Source organism: Perognathus longimembris, chromosome 2 (assembly GCF_023159225.1).
Source record: "Perognathus longimembris pacificus isolate PPM17 chromosome 2, ASM2315922v1, whole genome shotgun sequence".
In the NCBI taxonomy this organism is placed as follows: Eukaryota; Metazoa; Chordata; class Mammalia; order Rodentia; family Heteromyidae; genus Perognathus; species Perognathus longimembris.
The window spans coordinates 51,336,201-51,356,945 of NC_063162.1; the positions used below are offsets into that span (position 1 = coordinate 51,336,201).

A 20,745-nucleotide genomic window follows, 5' to 3' on the forward strand; every position below is an offset into this window, starting at 1 on the left:
GAATCAGATGACAAGTACTTTTGGAATCTGCCTCTCAGTGCCGAATTTCAGAAGTAGTCAAGGGGTCATTTTCCCAAAGTATTAGGACAATCTCCTTTTTTTTCCCTCTGTTCCCCAAAAGTTTAATGCTAATCAAAGCAGAATGCCTAATCAGTCCAAGATGATCTGTCAACTTGAATTATCTATTTGTCTTCCTATTTACTGTATCTGTCTGTCTACAGTTCTTCATATCTCTGTGAAGATCAGTTATTGGGGCCCATGTTTCCTTCTGACTAGAATCGCTACCAGATGATCCTTCCTGGCGATATGTTGATGATTTGCTAATTTATGGCTTTTTAAAATCTAGGAATCTGAAGACATTGCTGGGGAGACACGTGGGCCGCAAAGCGAGTGAGCTGACTGGCTTACTTGACAAGGGATCAAAGATTTGTGTAAAATGCAAAGCTTCGGTCACATTTCAACCAGAGTGATGCCTGAGATAGAGAAATCGTAAATGACATCCTAGAGGAAACATGCCTCACAAGAGCAGTTGGGCCCCTCACAGCCCCAGGAGAAGCTAGAGTGAGTGTTGCTGGAGATGCACGTAAACAGGAAAGGAAAAGGGGCCTGTGGTATTGGCCCGAGTCAGCACCACATGAATCACCAGACCCTGTTCATGAGTGCTGGAGGCCAGAGGCCTTCTCAGAAAGAGAAGACATGGAAATGGTGTTACAGGAAGGCTCTCACCTTGGGGAACCTGAGGAAGTTTAAATAAGCTGTGAGGCTGAACTTCCTAACCACTTATGTGGGCAAACAGTATAGCATAGAGCTTGGAGAGAGAGAGAGAGAGTGAGCTGTGGCATGGTTGGCAGGTTTTATGAGGTGCAGGAATCCATCTCCCTGGTGGTGAGCAGTCAAGAGACATATGTGTCATGGATGGACATGAAGGCATGACTCCTGTTAAATCTCTTCAAATGCAAGTGTGGACTATGGAGGGGAGGTTGGACAGATTCAATGAGTTTTGGTGAAGAAATAGCCATGTTCTGGTAGAACACAGCCCCTTTTCAATTCCAAGTCATTTAAAAATGGGTCTAGAACCACTACAGTGGACCAAACTGAGTGTGATGGAATGTGTGGGTTGAAGCTTCATGTTGACACATGACAGATAGGAGGAAAGGAAGAAAGGATGTGAGTGAGCTCAATAGTCTATTTCTGATAAGAGGAAAAACACAGCTAAATGAAGATTCAATGGTAAGCAACTAGGAGATGATGTCCAAGGCCCTGTCCTCAGGAACCAGCAATTAGAACCTGGGAGGGAAGTAGAGTCATCGATCTGCATCCTGGGAGATTGGAGTCCAGATCCCTCACAGATACCAAACTCTGCTGATGCTCAGACTCCTCAGATAAAATGGGTTCATCCTGTATTCCTCCATGGCTGGCACAGAGCTCTTAAGCAGCTATCCTGAATTATAACAATAGATGGGTTTGTCTTGATATCTATTCTCCAAACCAGATTGTGACTATAACATCACCATCCTGGGGTATTTTCTGCCATGACTGTCTAATTCACTTTCCAGTCACCCTCTGCTTACTCCTACTATTGTATCACTGGTTCTTTTCTACATATCCTCCAACACTTTGCTACCAAAAAAAAAAAATGAGACACTGTAAATGCATCCCATTCTCCTCTCCAAACACCTGGCCTTGGAACACCTCCATTTTGGGGTCCCCAAAGTCCCATCGTGGAAAACACAAGGGACTCAGCTGGGCCGACTCTATCCAGGGGGTTACAGCAGTTGGATTCCACTCTGTGGCCAATTATTTTCCATGGCCCTTGGCCACATGACCTCAGATCATGATCTTGTCAGTTCTCATAAACTAACCAGCAGTGGGATGAATCACACTTAAGAGAGTAAGCCTCTAGGGAAGGCACACACACACTGTGGGAGGAACGAGAAGAAGCTGGGGACTCAAAGGCCATGGGAGCCTCAGCATCCCTTATGCTTCCCCCACCTCTGAGCAGCTTTGGCCTCACATGAAGGAAAAGAAGCTGTGGCCCTTGGAGGCACAAGGGGCTACTCCTGCAGAAGGACTGTTCTTTAGAATAAGATTCAGGGTCTCAGCTCAAGAGGTTAATTGTCCCCCGCTGTCTTGATTAGGTGAAATTGTCTGCTTGGGCCACTTACTGAACCGTTGATAGTCGACACCCAAGTCCCTATTCTTAGGAGGTAATAATTGCAGTTCTATCAATTGCATGACAGAGCATGCACACAAGTATGCAAGCACATAGGCATGCACACACTGGAGCATGGGAGGTGCTGAAAATGTATGAGTAAGCCACCCTGGGACTTGGACTGTGTGTGGAGGAGAAGGAGGTTTTAAGGCTGTTCCATGAAGTATTTACATTATGCCAAAACATTGATTAAAAGTGGAAATGAAGTGTCAATGAAATCTTCATATGCTCCAATATCCTGAACATGGGTGTTATGTAAACAAAGTTCTGAACTGCTCTGCCTGATCTTTTTAATTTCTGAATAATCTTTGGATTTCAAAGTTTTGTGTCTCTCTAGTTTTAGGTCATGAGTTACCTTGGGTTCTCTGACAAGTTAATGTATTCTTAGAGAGGTTACTTCTAAATATAATATGCACCCATAAACAAATCCTTTAACTATGTATATGTTTTAATTACTTTCTCGGCATTTGTTTGACTCGGTCCTGGAGAACAGAGTGTATGTAATGTGTGCCCATGGATAAAGCATATACATATTTTGCATATACAAAACCTCAGAGCGCTGCATGCTATTTTAAGAGTCTGAACTCTATCTTTCTGCAAAGTTTAGCTGCTTTCCTCTTGCAAATGCATTTAATTTTATCTGGAAACTTTTTGACATTAGAAATAGAACAACTGTAGTTTCTCATTACATTTGCTGCCAGAATCCATGCTCGGTTGCTCAACTAAAGACCTTATATTGCTAATTACTACCACATGCCCACATCCCAAGTGAAAGAAAACTTATTGATTCTGACAGCCCATTCTCTCAACACTGAATTCCAAATGAAAACTCAAATTTTGGCCAAACATAACATTTCATCAATCTTGTTCTACTGACTGGAAAAACAACATCAAACAAAGGGTGCTAATGGCCCTTTATTACCATTTCTTTCCCAAGCTTATATTTTTCCGATGAAAGATCTAAGTGACCAAAAGGCTTCTTTAAACTACTTAGTAATTAGCTTTTGAACCAGGAAACAATGCATAAAGTAAAGTGGAATGGTCCCAGGATTGATGACAGGAGGGACTCTTGGTCCATAAGGTCAAGGGGGGGTGGGAGGTGGGGAGACCCAAAGAGAACATGAAAAGCAAAGTACATTTTCATAAAGGGAGAAGAAAAAAGAGAGAGTGAAGAGACAGAAACCAGCCTGAAAGTGGTGATAAAAGGTTATAGAGCCAGAACAAAGCCACAGGAAGTCTGTGGTCTGCAGTCATCAGCAGGTGGGCATTTGAGTGGAAATGGCAGGGCATGGGGCTGCTCCCATCAGACCTGAGGCAAACAGGGAGTCTTGGTCTCAGGGATGCCTTTGGCCCACCCATCAACAAAGGCAGCTGGCCACCAGCCCACCCACATGGGGCCAGGCATACTATACTAGAAAAAAGAAAAGAAAAGAAAAAACTTTCACCTGAAGTGAAAGGTAAGAAATATTTTCAACCCAGGCTCCAGAGCAATTGATTTTATTGACTCCTTGGGGGTCGTGATAAAGAAATACTAGCTGAGACAATGGGATGAGGAGGCCATCAAAAGAGTAGCCCACCCCACCCCACCCCCATCCCAGGGCCCTCAGAACACCTTCTGCTGTCCAGCAACCTATCCACATCTTAAAGGAAACCAAATTGAGAAGCTCTGTTTTCTTTCTCCTCTTGGCATGAGACAAATGACCAAAGGGAATCGCTGGACTTATTTGGCCTTTTGGATCCAACCAATGGCCCAGAAATCAGAACAGCTTGGTTCTAACCGTATCCAGGGTGGCTTCCAGGGTCGTTAAGGTAATCGGGAAAGGAGGGAGGGGCCCATTTGAGGAAGATGGAAGGAGGTGGATCGCTCACCGGAGAGATGCCAACTGGCCTCCTCTCCCTCCACTGCCCTTTGTGCCTCTGACAGGAAACGAGTGTCCTGTGGGTAGTTCAAGGAAATGAGCCCTGTTCTCCACCTCCTCATTTTCTGAACGGAGGTCTGGACACCTGAGCTCAGGATGCACTGGAAGCAATGACCAGAGAGAGCGAGGGCTCCGCTCCATCCAGCAACGGCTGGCTGTCAAGGCAAGAGTGGGGCACAGTCATGGAGGGAAAAGAGAATTTACTGGCTGCATGTATAGTTTATAGTTTCATAAAAGATAAAATAAGCTAATAAGCAGATGATAAAAGGAGGAAGAAAACAAAGCAAAAATAATGTCCATGGTGGGAGACTCCATGACTGCAAGGGCCCGTGAGCAATGACGCATGCTCCCCCTTGTCACCCGGATATTGGAATCTTAGATTATAAGGTTATTAATAAGGATGATAAAGTCATAAGGTTAGGAGAGAAGACTCCTCGAGAGTGGGGGCTGGAGATGTCCACATCGGGGTGTGTGTGGAGCACAGCACACACTAAGAAAGTGGGCCCAGTGTCCGTCCCCCCTCCCCACCCTGAGGCTTTAAAAATAAATAAATGAAAAGCCACTACCTTCACCACCCCTTAACACTGTCCTATAAAGACGATGCTGTGGCAGAGGATGGAGAAGGGATGGCCTTGTCACTAACATGGAAGTGGAATGTCTCATTGATATTGGACCTGTGCATTGATATCAACATTAGTATTGGTTGACTGATGATATCAATATTAATGACATGGCCAGAGTACAAATTAAAATGGCTCCTGAGAAGGAAGAACCCTTGTCTCCAAAGCAGAACACAGGCTCATCGGGAGCTTCCTGTATTGGGAAGAGAATGTTTGCTATCCAGAAGAAGCCAGAACTGAGCCATCCACCCCTCTGAGGAGCAGAACTCGTGTCCTAGTGGCCACCAGGCCTCTGATCTGGACTGAGTGACCCGTTCCTGCCTCCTTCATGACTGTGACACAGAAACCACCCTCACAGGGCATTGCCACAGTGCAGGGACCAGAATTCCATCACATGGTCAGATGGTGTGAATAATGAACGAACTTGGTCCATTAATTCAGGATCAGAAGAGAAAATATGGTTCTAGTTCTGTACGAACCCCTTTAAGGTGAATCCATTCTCTCTCGGGAATTGTAAATAGTAACAAAGCCATGGTAAGTATTTGCCTGTGACAACTTCAGCCAGGCATGATCTGGGATCCCCCTGCAGACCATGAACTGGCCTTAGCAGGGAAGCTCCCAGATCAGCTGGGAGGGGGGCCGCATTCAAGGTCACCACCCCAGGGACTCTAAGGAAACCAAAACCACTCAATCACATCTTCTCTGGTACAACTGACTTACTTTCTGCCTCCATGTTTGTTAAAAGTCCCGCCGAATTTATTCCGATTCAGGATGAGAGCAGCAATTTCGGGCACGTAGCGGGCAAACATTGCCTACATGCATGAAACAAAGAAACAAGAGCCAAAAAAAAAAAAAAAAAAAAAAGGCATGCAGAGAGGATTGCACCACAGGAGAGGCAGCAAAACCTCTTGGCGTACTTACTTTCTTCCACTAACCGCACTATAGGAGCCCCCGTATTTCTTGCGGTTTCCTATTAACTCTATGATTTCAGGGACGTAGCTGGCAAACATGGCCTGAGGAGAAGAGGGGAGACAGAAGAGAGACTAAAAAGACAGGCCAAAGAAGGGGGATGACCTTTTCAGAAAGGGGGAACGGATACTAAGATCTGAAAACACAAAAGGATTGGATCTGTAGAAGTACATATTAATATGTTGGATTATAAAAATATAAATAAGGGACAAAAGGGGGGCAAGTTCTTGAAAATACACAAGACACACAACCATTAGCCAACCCAGACAGCTAGGGGGCAGAAAAAAGAAAACTGAAAAAAAAAATCAGTCAAGAAAAATACATAGGAGACAAGAATAAATAAACTGACATCTAACTCTTGTTCCTAAAGAAAAGTACATAACAGAGTTCTTCCCTGGCAAAATTGCACACACACACACACACACACACACACACACACACACACACACACACACACTCATTTTGAAAAGAAGACCTTTCTTCCTATTAACATGCAAAAGAACATTAATACTTTATATGAGTGATTTATTGAAGACAATAAATGCCAAAAGGAAAATTTAAAAAATAATCTTTTCCACTTTAAAAAGATGGACTCAAAAAGCACAACAGGTCAATTTAAGAAATTACACGAGAGGAAAAGATAGCAAGGGAAACACAAATGTGCCATGTTTTGTCCAACAAACATCTTCCTGTGGCTGGGTAAATAAATCAGTTTCCTAACTCCTCAAAAATGCTACAGCAAAGCCGTGGCTAATGCACACACACACACCACATTTATATGCATTTGTTGAAAAGTACATGACCCCTGCATACAAAACCGAGAGAGGTGTGTATGCTTCACTTCATATAAATGTGTGCATGGTGCACATAGGTACAAGCTGTCAGGGAGTTAAAATTTGAAGCACTTACCTCATACATACACAGGACAAATTAAACTATTCTACTTCAAAAGGCAAACCACCAGAAACACCAATGGGTTGCCAGAAATCCCCTAATATTGCACCATGATGAATAGCTGACTGTTACACAAGGAGCTGCGCATTCTGCACCTTTCTGACTTAGGAAAGAGGGACAACATGCCAAGGGGTCACTGTGGAGTGGAGAGAAGTGTGGACAAAACCACGCTTTGCTCGTGGTGATGTGGTTCTCTGCCCTCTGGGAGGGGGCCGCTTCTCTTTCGGGCAGGCACCAGCCACAGTGTTTGTTGGGAGTCTGGGATGGGGGGCGAGGAGCAGAAGGGGAAAGGGAGCTGTGGAAACCGCAAGCTGTCCGGAGCGCAGACAGCAACTGCTGGGGTCAGGTGACCACAACTGTCAAGGACAGTCGAGTTGCATTCTTAAGGGACAAGCACTCTCACTTGCTAATGTCATCCTTTCCTTAAGACAATTAGGCTTGCCCCTGGCTACATGGAGGTCCCCAAATCAGGCTGACCTGCCTGGGCCCTTGGGACAAGCATAACATGAGGGGCCCTGCAGGGCAGTCATCATGGAGTTCGGATTTACTTAGCTTGATTGCAGTACAAAGGCAATCACTTGCTTCCAATACCAAAATGTGGTACTGCAAATACAGAGCCTTCGGGAAGTAGAAAATAGCAGTGAACGTAAAAAATGAACAGGAATATCAAAGAGTTTGATTTTTTTTCTTTACCAGTCCCCCGAGGATGAAGAAGACCATGAAGAGGCGCCCAAGTGTAGTTTTGGCATAAACGTCTCCATAACCCACGGTGGACATGGTGACCATGAGTAAATAGACGCATTCCCAGTAGGTGAGTGCCTGGTTGTTTTGGAAATTTTCCCATGGGTCCCCTGAATTCTCCACCTAAAGCAGGGGGGATAAAGGAGAGAAAAGAAGCATGTAGTCACAGACACCTGCACACAGCCCAGGCAGCGAGGTTCCAGAGGCAACCTCCTCAAGCTCCTCACTCTCAGCACAAGGAGCTTCGATCCCTGGAGCGCAGGAAGACCGGCCGCTGCCTGGATAGAGGAGGCAGGGACCATGAGGATGGCCTCCAGCGGGCTGGGACAGAGAGCAAGAAGCACAGAGAGTCGTGCTGTCCAATATTCTCTGCCTTGCAAAGAGTCTGACACCCAGTAAAACAGGACATTGGCTCTTCCAATGTGTACAGCACTCTCTCCAGGAAGGAGCTGCTGAGGCTTCCTCCCACCTTCTTCCCACTAAGTCTCTGAGGATCTGGCGCTCAGAAATCCTAGCTCTGCAGAACTCCCAAACCTTCCACAGGGACCGGGGGAAGGTGGGGGGGTGAGGGTCGGGGAGCGTTCATTCATTGTTTTGACCAATGCCAAGTGGGCCTTTCTCCTGTAGATCTGCCCAAACCCCAAACATAACCTCTGAGTTGGATCCTGCATGGCCTCCTCTGTAAAACGCCAACCACGGTTTAGCGCCTCAGTCTCAGGGCTTTTCCCGGGAGCACAAAGACTGAACTCAGGGGTACAATTTGCTTTTGCACAGCAACTTAGGCCAGGGGTCTGCAAACTCTCTCCACAGGACCACGCAGTATTTCTAGTTTTGTGAGACAGACAGGTCTGTGTGTCTGACACAAGTACCCATCTGGGCAGCTGTCACTAGAACTAGCAGGGGATGCCAAACAGACATGGTGGCACTGGGAAAGCTTGGGCCCAGGGCTGTTTAGACATATAGTCCTGTCCTCCATCTGAAGTAACCGTGGGGCCACAGTACAAGGAGCCAATGCTCACGACTCCCCCTGCAAAGGCCTATGGGGCTGTCAGTGCCCAGGTTAGTTCTGCCTCTTCAGAATGTTCTGGAACTTGGCCTCTGTCGAAAGCTAGTTTGCCCCCTAGGTGACAAAAGGCTTCCTGGTGCACTAGAAGGTAGTTCCTTAAACGGTAAGATGAGGTCACCAACTCCTTGAAGACAATTATCCCTTCCACGGCTGTAATTCTGGCATTTTGGTGCTAGGGTTCAAGAATCAGATAAATGAGGGGTAAGCTCCACCAAGAATCCCACCAGCCTACAGGGTTGTGTAATGACCCCTAGATCAGATAGGAAAGGTCATCATCTGTATTCAGAATTGCCTGTTATGATGGAGCATCTTCTGGTACTATGTCTAGGTTTGTTTTTTGCCAGTCCTGGGGCTTGAACTCAGGGCCTGAGCACTGTGCCTGACTTCTTTTGCTCAAGGCTAGCACTTCACCACTTGAGCCACAGCGCCATTTGTGGCTTTTTCTATATATGCGGTGCTGAGGAATCGAACCCAGGGCTTCATGCATACAAGGCGAGCACTTTACCACTAGGCCATACTCCCAGCTCCCAGCCCCCTATGTCTATGTTTGTATGAAAGGCACTTCCAACAATTGCTATGCTCACTAAATGCAGAGAGAAAAAAATCTGCCTTGGGGAGGTGAGAAGAGTTTGACTTAATAATAGAAGGCTTTCAAAGATATTAATAAAAAAAACAAAATTAACATTTTTGAGGTATAAAATAACGACAACTAATCATACAAAAGAATCAAAAGCATCGTTTAGTAAGAGCGAAGTGGAGGGAAAAAATTTAAGGGATCTGAATTTGTTTACAAAGAGATGTGGGTCAAACTTTCAACCTTAGCCCCAGAGCTATTTGGAGCAATTTTTTAAAACTGTGGATTCACTGCCATCTTGTGGCTTACTCTGAGTACTGCAGTCAGAATTTAAAAGGAATCTGAAGTCTCCCAAAGCAAGCAAGCCTGGTGAGCTGGAAAAGGCAGGTTATTGGTCACTTATCATTTAGAACTAGTCTGAAATTGAAGCGTTAGAAACTAAGGCCATGAAGTGTCTGCTTCCCAATTCCCCATCTACAACTGAGCTAACACATCTCTCTAATGGGATTTGCCAAGGGCCTTGCTCTGTTCCAAGCTGAAGGGTCTTTACTTACCAAATGAATGAAGCCAGCGGCAGTCAGCCACGTGCTGATAAATATGGAGAGTAAATTCACCAGCTTGATGGAATTGCTGTGGGAAAGAGACAACAAGTAGAGACCCCATGTTACAGAGGAAGACCCTTGTAGGAGCTGCCTGCCAGTGAACTAAGGTAGGCTCGGCCACTGGCAGGGAATTAGCTCCTAGAGTCACAGCACAGCCTACAGGGAGACTGACTGCATCTGGGCTACTCAGAGCCATTCCAGAAAGGACCCTCTCCATTTTGTTAGAACTTGACTTCTACTTTGGAAACACTTCAAATCCAATGGGAAATGCAAAGAAAACTTCCCACCAATTAAGGCCCCCAGGCACTCTGTCTAGCTTATCTCTACATAGTCTTCATTTTCTTGTCCTTTCACTTCCCATTGTTATTCAATTGACTTTATTGACACATAAGTTGTAGACGTCACAAGACAATCTCTACAAATATCTCAGCATTCAGTTCCTGAAAGAAGACAGGTTGGGATCTAAGTGCAATATAGTGTCACATCTAAGAAAACGAGCACGGGTTCCTTCACCTCATCTAACAGGCAATCCTTATTTAAATATACCACCAGTTCTCAGGCATCATTGATGTTTTCCTCCCACCTCCGCCCCCATCTGGGAATGGATCAAGGCCGAGCTTCACATCTGGATATATATGTGGCTTTAATCCAGAGGTCAGGATGTTTTCTCTGTACAGAGAGTTATTGAATGCTTGAGGTTTTGCAGGCTATACAATGGCTGTTGCCACTACTCAACTCTAGTGATTATAATTTGAAAGCAGCTGAGAAAAATACATGATAGAATAGGTGTGGTTGTGCTTCACTAAAACTTCACACAGACATCAGACTGCATTAGCCCACAAACTATAGCTTGCCAGTCCCTATTTTAGCCTCTTTTAATCTACAAGTAACACTCACCTCTACCCTGTGCCCCCGCCCCTCTTTAAAACTTTGCTCTGAATGACGTTTAATTCGAGGTGAACTCAAGCTGTCTTATAGAATATTCTAGATTCTAGATTTGTCTGATTGTTTCTTCAGGATTAAATCCTATTTAATCATTTCTGTTAAGTGTCTCTGCTGGGAAACCTGAACTAATAGATGTGAGACCCACTCACTTAGCTAAGGCAGAAACACCAGATCTCCTCTCTGCAACCCGCTTCCCCCCCCCCCCGCCCCATTTCCCTCTGTAGTTTATACAGCATCTTGGGGTGAGACGCTGAGACCACAGACATGGCCAGCATCCCAGAACCTTATAACTAGTAGTGTTCTTATCCACTGGTGTTCCCTGGATGATTCACCTACCACTCGTTAAACTTTAAGCTCTAAGAAATTGGGGGTCTTTTCTGTCTGGATCCCAGGAACAGTAGGACCTCTGTAAATAGCTACAGAGTAAATCCATCTCTTCCTCTGTGGTCATCCACTAAACTTCATCCTGCTCATTCTCAAGGGGCAGAGTAGAGTGCTGATGCCAACAGGTGACATCCATGGTGACACCCAACTCCAACCCTCCTGTCATCAATAACCCCGGAAGCCCCAGCATCTCCTGCTACAACCTGACCCTTCCATGTGAACAACTGCACCTGTCATCATAGATCCAAGGCTATGGATGACTGGTCACTACTACCAAACCACAAAACCTTGCTCATCTATCTAGTTTCCATTCCTCTGAGGCAGATTCACTCCCCACCTCTCCCTCAAATAAAGCTTTCTTTCAATACAACATGATACGATACGATATGATACAATGCAATACTTCCAAGACAAAGTGACTTTCCTTCCAGGCTCTCACCTCCAGCTATTCACTGGTCATGAATCCCACTGTCTCAGGACCTTCTGGTCACGTTTTAGATGGTTACCTGGCACTTGTGATCCCTGCTATGCCTTGCAGAAGAGAAGTCTGTTTGCTACCTTTTTGTTTCTCCCAGTTGGAGCCTTGTTGTACAGGTTCAAGAGACGCTCAGCCCACCTCTCTGGGTCAACCCATCCGTGGCACCCCTGCCCTCTCCCTGGCCATCTCTTTCTTTTGGGGAACCAGGTGTCCACTCCTTAAGAGGTTAGTGTCATAGAAATGACATGAGAGGACACTTCTACAGCTCATGTGAGGTGCTCAATACATGCTCCATCTTCTAAAGGCCTTGTGTTACAACTCTTCTGAGCCCTGAAATGCCCCTGTGGACCATCCTGGAGTGCAGGAAGCAGCAGAGCTGAGATGTGGACTCAGGTACTTTGTTTCCAGGATCTAAATGCTCAGACTGGCATCAAGGAGAATGTCTCCATGATGGTTGCTCCCATTCATATCTGGACTGTCCCCCCCCACCCCCTTACAGGCCCAGGCATTGGAGAGGTGGTCCCAGGCTATGTTTTGGGGACATCCTGGAACCCTAGACAGGTAGGGCCCTGTGGGAGGTCTGTAGCAGTCCCCACAATGTCCCCTGGAAGGGGACTGTGGGACTCCAGCTCCTCCCCTCCCCGCTTCTGTTTCCTGGTCATGAAGTGAGAAATGCTGTTCCACACACACTCCCACCACCATGTGCTACACCACCACCCGCCCAAAACAATGGGGACAAATGAGTATGGTCTGGATCTTCTAAAACCACGAACCCTGGGTAGGTTGATTGTCTCAGAGAATTAGTTGTAGTGATGTGAAGCTGGTTAGCACTTGGGCCTTTTTTTCCGGTCACCTTGCGATATGCCCTTCATCTCTTCCTTCAAGAGATAGCCCTCTCCACAGCCTCTGGAAGAGTAATCCTACCTACCAGAGATTAGGAGAGTAAAGATAAAGGGAACAGCTATTAGGGATGTACCCAGTGACCCCTACCAGGGAGAGCAACCATGATGATCCAGGAGCTGCCTGAGTTTGGGCCACATTATCATCACCTCCTGCCCCCAACAGGCTTCTCAACAGAAAATCAAAACAGAGAAAGATCTTCTTCCTCTGCTGCCTTTTCAGCCCCTCTAAGCTGTGCCTCAACACTAGAGAATAAGGAAAAGATAAGGAACATGAAGACAGAGGCAAAGGGAGAGATCTCAGAGAAGCATGCACAATTCCTTTCCTCGGGGGAGAATTAAACACCAAATTGATTCACTTACAAACTCCCAAATCCTCGGGGCCTTCACAGAGCATGGAGCCAGCAACAACCACACTGAGCCATTTCAAGATATTAGCTCGGTCGGGCATCTCTAAGTCTCTTGGTGCTTTTGGAAAATGACCTAAGTATGGTGATTATTAGTCTCTAAATCATTGTCCCAGGGATACTGATGGGGCTTGAGGGAGTGCTCGCTGTGTGGGGAACATTTAATCATCCTTGCTGAAACAGTGCATGTTCTGCTGTGAAATCTGATTATTTGTATGACATCAACAGTGTCACAGATCCCCACGATTAGGAATTTGCTTTCCAAATTAAACTCTATGACCAAGCAATCATCTAAAAGCTATGTGCAAGAGATGCAAGATTAACCCTCAGTGGACCTTCTCCATCCCCTAAAATGTGGCCCTTGTTAGCCTGAGTGAGTTTCCTTGGGAGCAATGAGGGGTTGTCAGGAGCAAGGTTGTGCTCTCATGGCAAACTAACCATGGGGATAGCCAAACAAAGCCTTCACAGCCAAGAAATTGGACAAAACATGAAATCACCCATGGTGAAAGTGACCAGGTGCTGGTGGCTCATACCTAGAAACGAGTAATCCTAGATACGAGTATCCTGAGTGTTTAGTGATCCTACCTGCTCAGGGAGTGGAGATATGAGACTCATAGTTCAAAGTCAGCCCAGGCAGAAAACTATTGTAAGACTCTTATTTCCAGTAAACTACCAAGAAGCTGGTAGTGGAGCTGTGGCTCAAGTGGTAGAGCACCAGCCTTGAGCACAAATGCTAAGGGACAGAGCTCAGGCCCTGAGTTCAAGCCTCAGTACACACACACACACACACACACACACACACACACACACACACACACAGAAAGAGAGAGAGAGAGAGAGAGAGAATTATTAGGATCGTTCAGATTCTGGTTTCTTTCTTGTTCTGAGAGGATGGGTTGTGCTTTTATCATGAGAACCCAACCCACCTAAAGAAGGCCATTACAACTTCTGAACTCCAGCTCCATGAGCTCTTCCCAGCCAATGAAGGAAGCTACATCAGTGGTCAACAGCAGTTCCTCAGTGAGCAGGCACAGGAATCTCCTCCAGGACTGTGGATGTGTGGATGCTGGGAGAGAGCCAGACTGCTGCCATGACAGCTGCAAACCAAAGCTACCAAGTGCCATCTTTGTCCTCAGGCTACTTAACAAGGTATCTACTTTACCCAAGGAAGCAATGATTTGCTTCCCTAATTCCCATCTGTGGCATTAAGAGAGAACAGAAGCACCAACATTCCATCATTTATAATAATTACATCTTCAATTTTCCTCCCTGTTTCTGGCTGAGGGTATAGCCAGGTGCCAGTGGTTCTATCATGTTTTATTGCTACTGGAGCTGGGAAGATGTTAAACATTTCAACCCTGAAAAGTCAACTGGACTGTACCTTACTGAGATAAATGGTCTGAATCATAAGCTATGTTGTGAAACAAAATCAAATTTTGTCTTTAGACAACTGTACACCCCTTCTCCTCCTCCAGCCACTTCGTATTTCTTCTCTGGACTGTGAGGTCTTACACACTCCAAACCTACTCTCTATACCAATGATAGAATAGTGAATCATTCCAGAATGTAAATCTCATCACATTTCCTCTCTTGATTAAAATCGTTCAATACCATCTTGCTCTCAGTAAAAATCCATGAATCTAAGAGCTTTTGTGATTTGGCCTCTCCTTATCCTTTTATTTTGTCCCCTTTGGTGCTGATATTGCAGCTTGAATTCAGGGCCTGGGCGCTGGTGTTCCACCACTTGAGCCACAGTTCCACTTCCATCTTTTTGCTGGTTAGATACCCAGGAGCTGAGATATGAGGATCATGGAGGTAATCGTCTCATGGACTTTCCTGCCAGTTCTCTTTAAACTGTGATCTTCAGATCTCAGTTTCCTGAGGACTTAGGATAACAGGCATTAGCCATCACTACCTGGCTGAAGCCATTTCTAAAGTCATAGAGATCATAAAATTTTAATGTCTAAATGCCCCTCTCAAATGTATTAACACAGGTGAGGGATGACACATACAAATGCTATATGTCATAAAGGAGACATGGTAGATACCAATGGTTACCTCAAAATGGTGCAATATGGGAACGATTTTACTTCACCATTCATACTTTCCTGTATTGTTGAAATATTTTACTTTTGTAATTACTAAAAAGAATAAAGCAATTTTCTTCTTGATTGTATATATGTATATATATGGAGAGAGAGAGACAGAGAGAGAGAGAGAGAGAGAGAGAGAGAGAGAGAGAGAGAGAGAGTGTGTGTGTGCTAGGTGAACCATGCACCACTCATCACCATCAACATGCAGCAGGATACGGGTTTGCAGCCCAGAACCAGAGCTGCCTATGTGACTCTGACCACGACTAAGTGATCCAGTACCTCTATGCTAGTTCACCAGTCTGTAGGGTAGGTAACTGAGGAACTTCCCAAAGCTCAGACAATGACCTGAAGACTCCCAGACTCCCTTAAACAAGCCATGTCAGGATATGGAATACTCTAGGCTCTCTTGTTGGCTTGCAATTTGATGATGACCTGCCCTCATACTGGTCACATAAGTAAGACTTGCTAGCATCATCCTTTTCAGTCTGGTTTTCCTCCTGCTGTCCTGAGTCTTCACCACTCCCCCTCCCCATGCACCTCTCTGGCCTGATGCATCCAGCTCTCAGCTCAACCAAGCAGTGGAAGGACTGAACAACGGGAAGCTGCAAGTTCAAATCGTCCCATAGCCTCGCACTTGCAGAGCCTCCATCCTCACCAAATGTCACAAATTGTCAAGGATTCACCGTTGCAGAAAGCCAGACAAATCTCCTTGATCTCTCACACACACAGAAGGTCTCCATGCAAGTAGCAGAGAATGGAGGAATCAAATAATTCCACCCCTCCAGAGGCAAACCCCTAAGAGTCCAGGTTTTATGACTCTGCAGAGAACTTCCAGGATCTGTGCTTGGGGGTGGCAGAAGAAAAGAGGCTGGACTAGCCAGCCACCTGGGGACAGAGGTTTTCTGAAAGTTGTCTTAAAGCCTCCAGGCTTCTTAGAATTCCCTCACCCCCACCCCACACACACCACAATCCCAGAATGACAGACACCTAGTTTTCTATAAGATTTACCTGCAACATCTCCTTCTCCTTGCAATGATCCTTGCCTGAACCCACAGCCCCTGCCCAGCCTGGCTCAATGCTGCTCTTCAATGGCACTCAGTACCTGGGCACATGGCTACCTTCATACCCAGAACACCAGACAGCAGCCAGGCTGGGGCTTTCCTCACTATGCACCTATCTCAGCATTCATCATGCTGCCAGTACAAATGGGCACTGACTTCAGGCTCCTACGATTCATGCAATACTTGTTCCTGACTAGGAATCATAGGCACTCAGGGACATCCCAGTTGTGCGATCCCAGTGGTGAGGCACATCAGCCAACACAGAAGTTACTTTAGTGGGAAGTAGAATTCTGGAGAAAAGTTATTGAGGGCCAGGATGGGAGATGACCAACCAGCTGCCACCCCATGCCTCTTCCCTTGGCCTGCTGTTTCTCAGTGCAGTATCTTCTCTTCCTGCAGCTGGCTGCTTCCACTTTCTGCCATCTACATTGGGAAATGAAGCACCTTAAGTGCATAGTCACAGGGGGCTGTCCTCTGGGAAGCCTGAGCTTATTCCTCACTGGAAGGAAGGAAAGGAATCTTTGCCATGGAGTGGAAAACGGGTGAGCCCCTAGCAGGAACTCAGAACTTGATTATCGTTCCTGATTCCAACCACAGCTCTCTCTTCCTTCACCTTGTTCCTCAGAGCAGGGCTAGCAACCTCTCTTAAAATGTTCATGTCAGTCAGTAAGTGTGAAACAGGGAGCGTGACCCAAGTGTGTCCCTGACTCTGTATAACAACACCCCACTAGAAAGAAAACCTCTTGGGACAAAACCCGTGCTTGTTGTGGGTGTTTACCAATTCTATCTTTAAACACACAGTCTAAGCCATGGACTGATGGCTCACACTTGTACTCCTAGCCTCTCAGGAGGCTGAGATCAGAGGAGACTCTTATCTCCCATTAACCAGCGAAAAGCCAGAAGCAACTGGTAGAGTGTGAGCCTTGAATGAAAAAATCTAAGCCAAATTGCAAGTGCCTGAATTGAAGGCCCTCTCTCTCTCTCTCTCTCTCTCTCTCTCTCTCTCTCTCACACACACACACACACACACACACACACACAGAGTCTATGGAGTAAGTGTGATATAGATAAATATTGTGGTGTTGGCTTTGTTTTGTTGATCATTGAGATTTCAAGAGTACTATGAGTCTACAGAACAGAAGAGCCATAAGACTGTTGTGGCTCAGAGGATTTGAAGTCAAACAATGTGCACTGAGTAATATTGTGTGCAAATAAACAGAGATCCCTACTACAGACAATGAAATGGAAGGGACAGGACATACTTTAAGACTTCAATGGCAACTTTCACTTTGAATTCAACCTATAGTAAGTAAATTTTATCTCACATTTAAATTGGTAAATAGTTGGAAAGGTGACGATAATCTGGACTGCAGTCACAACATTCAATGTACATATGTGAAAACGGAACCAGGAAAATTGAGGGGTGATTAGGGTTGGGAAATGTGGGAGCCTAGTGGAGGGGTGACACTGGTCAAGATGCATTGCAAAACAATAGCAGTAACAAAAGAAATCAAAACACAAACACACAAAAGAAGCTGGTTGAGTTTGTTGGACTGTGTCAGACTCACAAAGCCAACTCCCCAACCTTTGTAACTGAGAAAACTATGCTGAATCCAGACCTCAGACATGCAGTTTTACTAATTATAAATCACTAAATACAAAGGTGTCCTGTTTTCCAGTCATTTATCAAACATGTTAAGGCCAACCAAAGAAAGAGGAAACGGAACATTAGCAGCAAGCTCCTTAAAGTGCAATTTCCTAGAAGAGAAATTTATGCCCTGTACTTATTCTCCATTAGAGTACGTCTAACGCCTTTTATTAGTGTATTTATCAGCACAGCCCTGGGCTCAGGCCAGCTGTGCGAAAGGCAGGTCATCAGCCAGGGTATCCCCAGGAGAGTTTTGCTCCTGGTCCAGTTTGCGTTCTCTACATCATAACAGAGTTAACACAAACAGTCACGCTGCATTTGGCTGGAGGTTTTTAGGGTTTCCCCAGAAGGCAATTCACCCAGCAAGCCCCAAGGGCTCTCTAGATATAAAGTGAACATCTAAAATGTACTTAGAAATGAAATGATTTTCTGTTTGCCGTACGGGGCTTGTGATTGCCTTTCAAAGAGCATTGCTTTTCTTGCCTTTATGACCAAGTTCAATTTCTTATTTAGTGGTGTCATAAAGTTGCAATTTAGGACCTGGCTGCCAGGGCTCTGCGATCAATGAGCAAATCCATCCCTCAACTCCTGTGGATGGGACACAGAGCCTCATCACTGAACAACCCCACTCAGCACCCAGATATCGGTTCCTCCAACCCAAACCACCCTGCTTCCCCATCTGCCCATTCCAGTTAGCTCCCTCCTTGTCTTTGCTAAAGATGACAACACACGCCCTGGTCTGGTTTCTCTCTGTCTCTGCCGTAGGTCCCTCTCTCTGTGACTAGCAGGACTCTAACAATACCAGGATGAAATCAAATGCATTTGACATTTGTTTTACAGGTTGGTACCAGGTGCCATGATAGGGAAAAGCAGGAGAAAGAACATCTTACCTGGTTTTCAGGATATTCAGAAACTGCAAGATTTCTGAAAACTGTATCAGTCTGAGGGCTCGTAAAAATCTCAAACCTGGAAAGAGAAATTAAACAATTATCTTCAATAATGTGGATTTAATGTCCACAGTCTACCATTTTGGGGTTGGAGGGATAAGGAGTCCTTGCAGAAGATAAATAGCCTGGTACCTTGGACACATTCCTTCATGCTGATTCTTGACTGCTTTAATTTCAGTAGGTAAACTGGCTTTCTCATCAAAGGAAGTCTATTTGGAGCCACTTAAAGGAGAAAGGCCTGGGGAGGGCCCAGGTTAATGGCTTCCCTTCCCTTTGGTGAGCTGTGATTTGAGCACTGTTTCTAAGTTACCTGGAGGCCTGACAGGATTTTATCTCTGAAGAATACTGGGAGTTGTGACTGCTCAGTGTAACCCTTGTGCTAAAAGCAGATTAAGACTAAATCGGATCATCCATGTCTTTGCTTGGAATTTTTTCATCTTTATTTTCAGCCCTCTAAAATGAGGAGGAAGGGCCATAACATTGTCTAGCTTTTCTGTAAGAGTTTATATTTTCTCCCAAAAGAAAAAAGAAAAGAAAGTGTGTGTGAGAGGGAGAGATCAGTAAGATCCCACAATTTAACTTAAATAACAGCATTTTTACAAATGTCAGGATGAATATGTGTCCTTTATAAATCCACTCAACCTCCCCTTGAGTGAGGCTGTGGCTTTAGGTGGGAAAGAAAAAATGACAGAGAGAGAAAGAGAGAGACAGACAGAGCCAGAGGCAGAGACAGAAAAGGAAAACACAATGAAGGAACTCTTTAAAGCACAAAATATGATTGTGTTTTCATAGCCAAGAGAAAACTTAATTTTTATTGCAGTCAAAGTCAGGAGTCAAAACCCTATGAGGTCAACCATGGGCCTAACACCTTGCACACCCCATGGGAGAATTTATGTACAAATGGCTGACTATCCAGCATCAAGGCACATTGAATATCATACCCACTCCCAAAGCAATTTCCTTTTCCATGTTTTCAAAAGCATTTCATAAAATGTTCCACCCCCTTCAGGTACCAGATATGGAACCAAGAGTCAGCGGGTTAAATTGACAGACAGCTTCACCCCCATGCAATGCATGATGGGGAATCTAATACAGGATGGGAAGAAGCACTGGGAATTCACCAGGGATCCCAGGATGAAGTTCCCTCCCTTCTGTTTGAACAAGGAGTCTTCTAAGTGGTCCACAATGGAACTATTTTGGAAATAAGGAAGACCAAACTTGACACTCAGGGAGGAGGGGCTGATAGTATGAAGGGAGAGGGAGAAAATGTCAAAGACTTAAAAGGACAATTTTTCATCTGAAAAGAATATGTCCTAACACCATTTTTTAATGAAATAGAGGAAGCAATCCAGAAATTCATATGGAACAATAAAAGACCTAGAATAGCAAAAACAATCCTAAGCAGAAAGAACAGTGCGGGAGGAATTACAATACCCAACTTCAAGCTGTATTATAAAGCTATAGTAACAAAAACAGCTTGGTATTGGCACCAGAACAGGCCTGAAGACCAATGGAACAGAATTGAAGACCAAGAAATGGACCCACAGAACTATGCCTATTTAATCTTTGATAAAGGAGCTAAAACAATAGTATGGAAGAAAGATAGCCTCTTTAACAAGTGGTGCTGGAAAAACTGGCTCAACACATGCAACAAACTAAAACTAGATCCTTATATATCACCCTGCACCAAAATCAATTCCAAATGGATTAAAGACCTTGAAATCAAAACAGACACCCTGAAAACACTAAAGGAAGGAGTAGGAGAAACACTTGGGCTCCTTGGCGCAGGATGGAACTTCCTTAACAAAGACCCAGAAAGGATACAAATCAAAGAAAGGTTGGACAAATGGGACTGCATCAAACTGCAGAGCTTCTGCATGGCAAAGGACATAGGTCACAAGATAAACAGAAAGCCCACAGACTGGGAGAAGATCTTTACCGGCCATTCAACGGACAAAGGCCTCATATCTAAAATATATGCAGAACTAAAAAAATTACCTTCTTCCAAAACAAAACCGCAAAGAACCAATAGCCCCCTCATCAAGTGGGCTAAAGACTTACAAAGAGACTTCTCTGATGAGGAAATGAGAATGGCCAAGAGACATATGAAAAAATGCTCTATATCACTGGCCATAAAAGAAATGCAAATCAAACCAACATTGAGATTCCATCTCACCCCAGTAAGAATGTCATATATCAAGAAAACTAACAATAACAATTGTTGGA

General features: G+C 45.0%; 1 protein-coding gene across 10 annotated transcripts in view; it reads right to left on the reverse strand.

The window, feature by feature from the left end:
* Kcnma1 (potassium calcium-activated channel subfamily M alpha 1) overlaps positions 1–20,745 on the reverse strand; it is a 692,132-nt gene that overhangs the window by 218,687 nt on the left and 452,700 nt on the right. For 8 of the 10 annotated variants that reach the window (XM_048339120.1, XM_048339122.1, XM_048339115.1 and 5 more), the window contains exons 6-9: positions 18,463–18,538; positions 9,610–9,685; positions 7,368–7,538; positions 5,673–5,764 (exon numbers count right to left, since the gene is read on the reverse strand). In XM_048339120.1, the coding sequence (XP_048195077.1) occupies positions 5,673–5,764; positions 7,368–7,538; positions 9,610–9,685; positions 18,463–18,538 (415 nt within the window). Of the gene's footprint in view, positions 1–5,471; positions 5,564–5,672; positions 5,765–7,367; positions 7,539–9,609; positions 9,686–18,462; positions 18,539–20,745 lie in introns of all 10 variants that reach the window. The other 2 variants (XM_048339117.1, XM_048339123.1) reach the window with 2 other exon arrangements.